Here is a 9,359-nt window from a genome sequence, read left to right as displayed (position 1 = left end):
AGGGATTTCTCCAGATTCTGTAATTTGATAAACAGAGATAGGTCCCAGAGTTGATCTATGATTGCAAAGTTAATAATGCAATTGGGCTACCATTCCCATAGATTCTTGTCATGGGTCATGACAAGAGCTGGAATTCATTGACTCAAAGTCCTATAGAGAGCCAGATTGTCTGTTCCTAGTGGTTGCTTGTTCTGAACCAAGGCTGTGTGCATCTCTAATCTGTGGGGAGCCACAAAGCCCATCTCCGTGTCAAGCCGCTTCCATTAGGCTAGTCATCCTTTTTCTGTTCAATTCCAGTTCCTTTGGAGTTCTCTTCTGACAGTTTAAATACAAATTCTACGGACAAAGTACAAGAGAACAAATTGAAATCACACTTCAACTGTGCACTTTTCTGGAAGTATTCTTAGTAAAGTGTTCTCAAATTGCACATTCTTTGGAAGTCATTGAAGCATATATATATTAGTGCATTGGCTTCCAAACCTTTCTTCTTTTTCACAATAAATTCTTCCCTGCTTTCCTGTTCCTAGTCCTGATTCAGGATCATGGAAGAAAAATAATTCTTGATGCAAAATAGCACTCAGGGCTTTATTTGTGCAGCTGGTGCACAGGATTTCACAAGCGGCAACCTCAATTCAGACTTCGAATGGCACAGAATGATGCATTTTATCTGCTTTTTACCATGAGTCCCAGATTACCATTTGCCTCCACTAAAGTTTTAATTCAAGATATTTGTATATTATTGTCTACAGTTATAATTTGTTAATTCAATAGACTCTTACTATTTGTATATCCTCAGAAACAAGCCACTGGGCTTCTCTGCTGTATAATGGGCTCCTAATGATATATTGAGAAGGGAATTTCATGGATTGAGAACAAAGGATGTTTTATTGCTAAGAAATAATTGTGCAGTGCTAATGTATTGATTCAAGAGAAAGACGTTGTGACCAGTTAGTGTGCCCTTTTGACAAATGACCTCACCAGAAAAGCCTAAGAGCCTTAGCTCACGAGTCCTATTGACATTGTTAATAGTAAACTGTGCTACAGCAAGAACAGCAAGGAGAAAATACATACTGTCACTCACAAAATATGTTCTATATATGCTCCCAGAATTTTCTTTATTATTTGAGTCTCAAATGCGATCTCTTGTACTAAATGCAATGCCAGTGCATGTACTGAGCATTTTAATATATTTTGCATGCTGGGGCAGAATCTGGCTGCTGCAACCCAACTCACCTCTTGCATCAGTAGCGAACAACTTTCTCCAGATTCTGTTGGAGTTCTCTTCTGACAGTTTTAAGTACAAATTCTACCGACAAAGTACAAGAGAACAAATTGAAATCACACTTCAACTGTGCACTTTTCTGGAAGTACCGTATTTTTCGGACCATAAGACGCACTTTTCCCCTCCCAAAAGTGGGTGGAAAAACGAGGTGCGTCTTATGGTCCGAAGGTAAGCGAAAACACTTGTCTCCCGTTCAGTCAACGCAGTCCATCAGCTGCATTGGAGAGACTTGATTGAATGAAGACGTGGAATTCTCCGCCCCACCCCTGTGATTGGTCGGCAGGGGAGGAAATACGGACGTGCCTGCCATGCCTTCTGACTGCCTCCCCCTCCCCGTGCACGCACATTTTCTTTCTTTTACCTCGCTGTTAAAGAAATAGTTTTTGCTAAACTAAACCTCATAGGCGACTTGCCCCAGCAAAGCCGTGAGGAGTTGTCCCTGCAGGTTTCTCTGCGAAATTTATTGGAAGTGATTTCCCATTTACAAGATAATACTGCTAATTGTTTGAAATTGCTTTGGCATCTTAGAAAACCTATTCAGGGAAAAGAAACTACCTTTCTTTCTTTCTTTCTTTCTTTCTTTCTTTCTTTCTTTCTTTCTTTCTCTCTCTCTTCCTCCCTCCCTCCCTCCTTCCTTCTCTCTCTCTCTCCCCTCCTTCCTTCCTAGTATACCGGTACTATTTGGTTCAGAATATTTTTTTTCTTGTTTTCCTGCTCTAAAAACTGGGTGCGTCTTATGGTCAGGTGCGTCTTATGGTCCGAAAAATACGGTATTCTCAGTGAAGTGTTCTCAAATTGCACATTCTTTGGAAGTCATTGAAGCACATAGATATATGCATTGGCTTCCAAACCTTTCTTCTTTCCCACTTTCCTGTTCCTAGTCCTGATTCAGGATCATGGAAGAAAAATAATTCTTGGTGCAAAATAGCACTCAGGGCCAAAGAAACATAAGAAGAGTTTCTATGGGAAATGTTATTGTAGGTAAAAAATTAAATCCATCTGTCTTGCATACCATAGTCATGATCAAAGACATGATTCTTCCCAGTGGCTTTCTAAGAAATAGAGTGGCAGATACAATCTCAGTAAGAAAGCAATTGCTTTGACTTTGAATAATGATTTTGCTTATGACTGTTTCTAACTCCTTACTTTCTCACAATATTTATTGAGGTTTGGAGAGGTTTTTATTTAAAATTGATTATATTTACATGAATTTTCTCCCATAAAAACTGGGGTGTATATGTTCAGCAATGCAGATAAAATTGAAATCAATAATTTAATTATAAAACTACACAATATAAATAAATAAGGAGTTCTTAGCAGATTAATATCAACTGCAGCAAATTAGTTTCAAAGCTAACCTGTTTAGATAAATATGGCATTGCCAGCCAGTGGAAGAATAGTAGTAACCATAGAGAAGACTCTTTCACATGCTGCTGGCAGTAGGAATGGGACATAAAATAGAATGTGCTCGCAGTCGCTCATTCATGCCTCAGTCCCTTCCCATTTGGATTACTGTAAAGCAGGGTGTCATACTGGCGGCTTGCGGGCCGGATGTGTCATGTGCAGGCCACACCCACCCCAACTCTACAAAGGCAAAAAACATCGCGATATATCACGATACATCATGTGACGTGATCGAGTTTGACACCTGTGCTGTTAAGTGTTCTACATGGAGTTGCCCTTGGAAAGCATTCAGAAGTTTGCAAAACATGGTGGATGGTGTTGGGTATCGCTCATTGACCTCCCTGTTGTTTGGCTTTCAGGTTTTATTCAAGGGACTTCTTGGCAATTTTAGAGCCCTAAATGGCTCTGGACTGGGTTATCTGAGGAGCTGCCTCCTTCTGTAGTCATTTCCTTGTCTGATTGGATTGAACATGGCCAACACCCTCCAGGTCTCAATTATGAGATAATTAGAAGAGGTTTCTTTCCTATCTAGCCTTATAGCTTTGGAAGTGTCTGATTTCCCATCCCAATATTAATCATATCAGCCTTGCTTAATAATTTTTTTAAGTTAGCCTCGAGTGTTATTTCTCATAATGATAATAGGAAGAACAGTTACCAAAACAATTGCAGTGAACAGTGAGCAGACTACACCAGCTTCGTAGAAGAGCTGAGTCAATCAATCGGACTACAGCTGGAAGGGACCTTGGAGATCTTCTAATCCAACCCCCTGCTCAAGCAGGAGACCCTATACCATTTCAGATAGGTGGCTGTGCAGTCTCTTCTTAAAAACCTCCAGGGATGAAGCACCCACAACTTCTGAAGGCAAGCTATTCCGCTGGTTAATTGTTCTTACTGTTAGGAAGTTTCTCCTTAATTCCAGGTCCCATCTCCCTGCATTAAAAAAGAATGAGAAAATGGAGAATAATTCTTAGATTGCCTATATCAGGGGTAGGCAACCTCGGCTCTTTTATGACTCATGGACTTCAACTCCCAGAATTCCTGAGCCAGCTTGGCTGGCTCAGGAATTCTGGGAGTTGAAGTCCATGAGTCATAAAAGAGCCGAGGTTGCCTACCCCTGGCCTATATAGAGGAGTCTCACACAGAAGTAGAGTTCTTGCTGGAATTTGTATGTTGTAATCTTAACATTCCTTCTTCCTTCCAGTAAATACTGTTAATCAGGCTCTGAGGTCTTTGTTGCTGGGATTAATTATTTCCTGTCCAGACTACAAGAAGGAAGGTCTGGCAATCAGCTAAGGCTGGTTAGATGCTGCCACTTGAGTTTAACAATACCCACTCACCCCAATTCCTGGGTTAAGTGATCCAAGGTGACCATTTCCTCTGTCTCATATCAAGGCCTGAACCCAAATTGAAATTTATTTTAAAATAATCAACTTCTTCAAGAAACATTGCAATATGGCATTAGGGGTACTTGAAAAAGCTGTAAAGTAAGAAGCAAAGGCGCACATCAAAGGAAATTGGAGAATCCTTACAGTAACATGCTGAGTCACATCTTGAGGAGACACAAGGTTTAAGCAAAAAAAAAAAAGATTTAGTAGCATTATTTTTTCGGGTATTTTTTTTTAAAAAAATAAACTTTGGTAGGAAGACCTTCCCTTTTCTGCCACAAATTTTAAATATTATTGCTGTACTGTTGGTTTACCACATATTTTTTCCTCTTAAGGAAATAACATTATACCTTTTCATTCTTTTTCTGGCTAAATGAAGAAAACAAAAAGGATACACAAAATTGTTGCCCATGATGGAATTCCTCATCATAAATAACACCAGAAACCAATTGGACACAGATGTCTAAAGAAAACACTGAGCAATCTCCCTTATATATTAAGAGCAGACACTTCTGATTTTATTTAAAAAAACAAGCAGTAAAGGCCAACACAGGGAAAGAATTTGCAGTTAACCAAGTTTTAAAATGAAAAAAAGTGATTTAATTAGAACGCTTCCTTTAAATAAAGCAGCCCTTTTAAATGAAGAAATGATAATAGAATGGCTATAGGTTTACAACAAGTGCCACTAAACCTGATTAATTTTAGGAAAAGATGTTTGGACCAGACCCCAACAAAATGCATTATTATGTTTATTCAATTTGGAAAAATATTTGTCCTTCCTGAGCTATATTTTTCTTGATAGGATGAAACTGAAACCATGATTTAGCTATCTAGGCAATGTTCTATTTCAATCAGGTTGACTGATATTGACAGACAGACAATGCAAGAGGTGAGAAAATTATTTTCACAGGAGCCACTAAAAAGTGTCACTGGTTTTTGAAGCAGATGGTTCTAATTTTATATCTCACCAGTGCATTTCTTCCTATTATTTTAGGAACTGAGTGATCAAGCTGGGTCAGAGTTTGAAAATTCTGATGTTCGATGGGTCATCACAGTGCCTGCTATCTGGAAGCAGCCTGCAAAGCAGTTTATGAGGCAAGCTGCCTACAAGGTAAGGTGAACAGTGCAGGTAGAGAGTATAACAAAGGTGAGTTTGATGGAGACATGCAGGTTTAGTTCCTAGGCAAGAGGGGCTGAAGCATTTTTAAATTCCAAAACATTCAGATAACATTTTGAAGTATCTCAGAGACTTCCCTAATTCATTGAACTATAACAAGGAAAAGGCACAGCACAATCATATTTGCAAGTTTCTGTTATTATAGTCAATAAAGTAGCTTAGAAAACCTGTGGAGCTATTTCACGTCTAGCTGGGATGGTTGACATCAGATGAACATTAGCAATCAAATTTGCAACTTTAGAAGTTCCCCATTTCATATTTTTATGATAGCTAATTAGTTACTAACACTGCAGTATCATTTGCTTTGAAGATGTTCTGTAGTCTCATTACCCACATGGTCTGTATTTTCTTTAAAAAAAGAACAAAAGCACCAGGGCAATACAAGTAGTCCTCAACTTAAAACCAGTTGCTTAGCAACCATTTAAAGTTCTGACAGACCCCCCCAAATGGGACTTACAACCTGATTTCAAAGTTGTGACATCAAGACCACCATCCTCATTGTCATGTGACTACATTTTGGGTGCTTGGCAACCAGCCTGCTTTTATCACTACTACAATCATAATTTACCATGGTTTTGCTGGGACCTGGTTGTTTACGTCCAGTTTCCGGTAAAATCCAGCAAACGGCAAACAGAAGGCTTGCTTTATGACTGTCACATTTACTTAATGACCACCAGAAAAAATCAGATTGTAAAATCAGATCTGGTCATATGGTGACCCAATAAAGAATATTCTATTTTATGACCATCATGACTTAACAACTGAAATCGTAGTTATGGTTATAAATCGAGGAGTACTTATAAATAATAAAGGATAAAGACAGAATTAAAGAAGTTCCTTTGTCTTTTTCAGCAGCCCATGTGGCTCCTTGAGAAATACTCATCTTCCCTCCTAATATTTGATAAATTTAGAAACTTCTGGCATTGAGTCCAAGTTTGTTTTGTTTATATGATTGATGAAGATCGCCTTATTACATCATTTTCCATTGCTTTGAGATTTATTCCCTTTTTCAACTCATTTCCTTTTTAGACATTTAGATGCATCTGTAGAATGTCATCTGTTTAATTTTGAGAGCTAGCATGATGTATACAATCCCATTGTCAGTGACTTGGCAGCATATGTTTCCTAAAGGTGTTATGGGTATTTTGATTAACCCCTAATGTATTCCTATAACTTTGAATAATTGCACCCATCACTAATGTTGAGCAACATTTTTTCCAACAATCTGCCTTATAGGATTACTAATGGTGATGTATCCAAATTACTTTAAGATTTTTGAGAAGGACACAATTGTACGTAAAGCTCAAACATTAGAATCTAATGTTAATCTGTCTTGTCTCTGGCCTTATGTTGGTATGCATCTGTAACCATAAAAAAATAAATGAATAATGTATTCATGTTCTACTAACAATTCTCGTGTGTTGCAGTGGGATGTTGTTGAGTTTGTGAACATACTAACTAATCAATAATCAGATCAATCCACATACAGGAGAAATGTGTTACAAAAATGAAGAAAAAAGTGGTAGGCAGGGAATGTGACAAAATGGAAGTATCTGTAGTTGAAACCAAAGATGTCTGCAGGCTATGGCCAAAAAAATGAAGATGGCGCCTGTGACAGTACAAGCTCTCTCCATCTTTTATGTGCCTTGTGCATAAAAAAATGGGTATCCCTTAGATCAGGAGTCTCCAACGTTGGCAACTTTAAGACTTGTGGACTTCAACTCCCAGAATTCCTCAGCCAGCAAAGCAGTTTATGAGGCAAAGCTGGCTGAGGAATTCTGGGAGTTGAAGTCCACAAGTCTTAAAGTTGCCAAGGTTGAGGACCCCTGCCTTAGATAGCACTATTGCAATGGCCATCTGACTTTTTAAACCACACCCTGGAGAAACCCACTGGTTGCCTATATGATTGGAAGCTACCTTCTGAATCAGACAATCTGTACAATTAGGGCTCAAACTTACCTGGAAGCCTTCATGGGTAAAGCTTTATATATATGGGGCTTTCTTGCTTTAACAAGTCTTTTGAAGTGGGAGGCCATAACAAATTTTGGTGAGGATATGTATTTGTACAAGGGGCAACTCCCTGCTGTTCAACAGGTCAGTTCAAGATGTGTTTCTATTACCTGAACAGGGATAATTACTCATATGCAAAGGCAGAATACAAGTTGATGATGAAACAACCTGCCTTTTTTAAATTGCTTTATTTTTTTGGCATCTAAACAGCTTTCAGTTACTATTTTATACATGAAACTGTACATCAGAATTCATAAATCTAATAGTAAAAACAATAGGTATTTTATGTTGATTTGGGAGCTGAAATTTGTTGCTATGAAAGTTTCTTTAAAGGAGTCAGACTTTCTAATGAATTTATGTTATAGAAAATTGATGTTGAATCTTAAATATATAGAAATGTAACATTATAATTAAGAAAAGTTTTTCTTCTACTTGGCTTGGACAAAGACATTCTTAACAACTTATATTGCATTATAAGGTCTTCACCATAAACTGACTTCATAGTGGAATATCAACCATATGTCAGTAAAATTAATATCAAAAACATCTGCCAGGTTATCTGACCGGATTATCTGAAGCTGTTTGGAAAATCACCATCTGAAATAGAATGGGTGCTCAAACTGTCTATATATTGCAATAGAGTTTGGACTGGACAAATGTGTCATTCTTACCATCAGTGGAAAAACTCAAGAAGCTCTGTGGAAATAACATCAAAAATCTGGATGAAGGACAGTGAAGAAGATGCAGTGAAGGCTTACTGAATACAAAAGAGACAAAACTGGCCTACAAGAAAGACCAAATGAAAAATAGAAGAGACACGGCAGGACAAAGCATTACATGGCCAGTACACTAAAAATTAGCAGACAAATCAATAACAACAGGCCAGGCAATAGCTAAGTGCAGGAAAGTTGAAGAAAGAGGCAGAGGAGATAATTCTTGTTGCACAAGACCAAGTCTTAGGGACAAATGCATAAAAAGCCAAAATTGAGAAGAGAACAAATGACAGCAAATCTGTCTTTGCAAAGAAGCTGATGAAACAGTGGATCATCTAATTAGCTGCTGCAAAAAGATTGCACAGGCTAATTACAAACAACTACATAACTAAGTAGCAACAGTAGTACATTGATTTGCAAGAAATTTGCAAGCAAGAACTGGTGGGATCATAAAATAGGCAAAGTACACTCAGACATTACAATTGTCAATAAGAAAGACAAAAAAAAACCCCGACCCAAAAGGTCTGGATAGTGGATGTTGCAGAACCTGGAGATGGCAAAGTAGAAGAGAAAGAACTGGAAGAAGTAACGCAGTACACAAGACCTGCAAATAGAAATGGAATGACTGTGGCAAAAGAAAACAAAAATAGTGCCAATAGTAATAGTGTAATCCCAAAACAGCTGGAGCACCACTTTGAAACCATTGGCACTGACAAAATCACCCCTCATTCAGTTGCAAAAGGCAGCTTTACTTCGGAACAGTTTACATCCTGTGACAATACCTTTAATGCCATCAAAGAATAACATCTCCCTATCCCAGGTCCTTGAAAAGGATTTGAGAGGGTGGATATAAATGCCAGTCTAAATATCCAGTTAACTATGCAACCAAACACAATGATAGTAATAATTCCTCTGTCCCAGAATACTGGTTCATTGATAAGCTACTTTTGAGTTATATTTTGCATTTTTGTCTATCTGCTCATATCCTTGGAGTTTAGTCCTAATTTAGAGGAAACCAGTACAGTCTAACCAATCATGATTAATTGGATCAGGAACAAACTGTCCCAGTACCTTAGGAATGGGCCATGTACAGCTTTCCAGATGTATCAGCTCACAGTAAGTGCTGGAGGTCAAATAGCACTATGCTGTTTTAGTAAAGGGGCAGGACTATATGAAACTGCTTTTCCAGATTGATCCCTTAATCTCAACTGCAGTGTTATGTTATTTTTGAAAAAAATATTAGAAGAATGGTTATCACGCTTAGGTTTGTTGAGGTAGTTTAAAGTTTGGCCTAAATTCAAATCTTCCTTAGTTCCAAATTACTTGCTAATTTTGGATTGTTCCCAGTGTGTCAACTTTCAATCAATCAATCAATCAATCAATCAATC

General features: G+C 38.0%; 1 protein-coding gene across 1 annotated transcript in view; it reads left to right on the top strand.

Annotated features, from left to right (window-relative positions):
* The window catches only part of HSPA12A (heat shock protein family A (Hsp70) member 12A), a gene marked incomplete at its 5' end in the record, with an annotated part of 40,033 nt that overhangs the window by 10,774 nt on the left and 19,900 nt on the right, over window positions 1-9,359 (top strand). Inside the window, one exon of the mRNA XM_083363303.1 lies at window positions 5,066-5,182. Within this exon, the coding sequence (XP_083219429.1) occupies window positions 5,066-5,182 (117 nt within the window). The remainder of the gene's footprint in view (window positions 1-5,065; window positions 5,183-9,359) is intronic.

The sequence above is a fragment of the Vipera ursinii genome, assembly GCF_947247035.1.
Source record: "Vipera ursinii genome assembly, chromosome: 5".
Taxonomy (NCBI): domain Eukaryota; kingdom Metazoa; phylum Chordata; class Lepidosauria; order Squamata; family Viperidae; genus Vipera; species Vipera ursinii.
The sequence above is the reverse complement of the archived record's forward strand: the minus strand, read 5'-3'. Positions and strand labels throughout refer to the sequence as shown.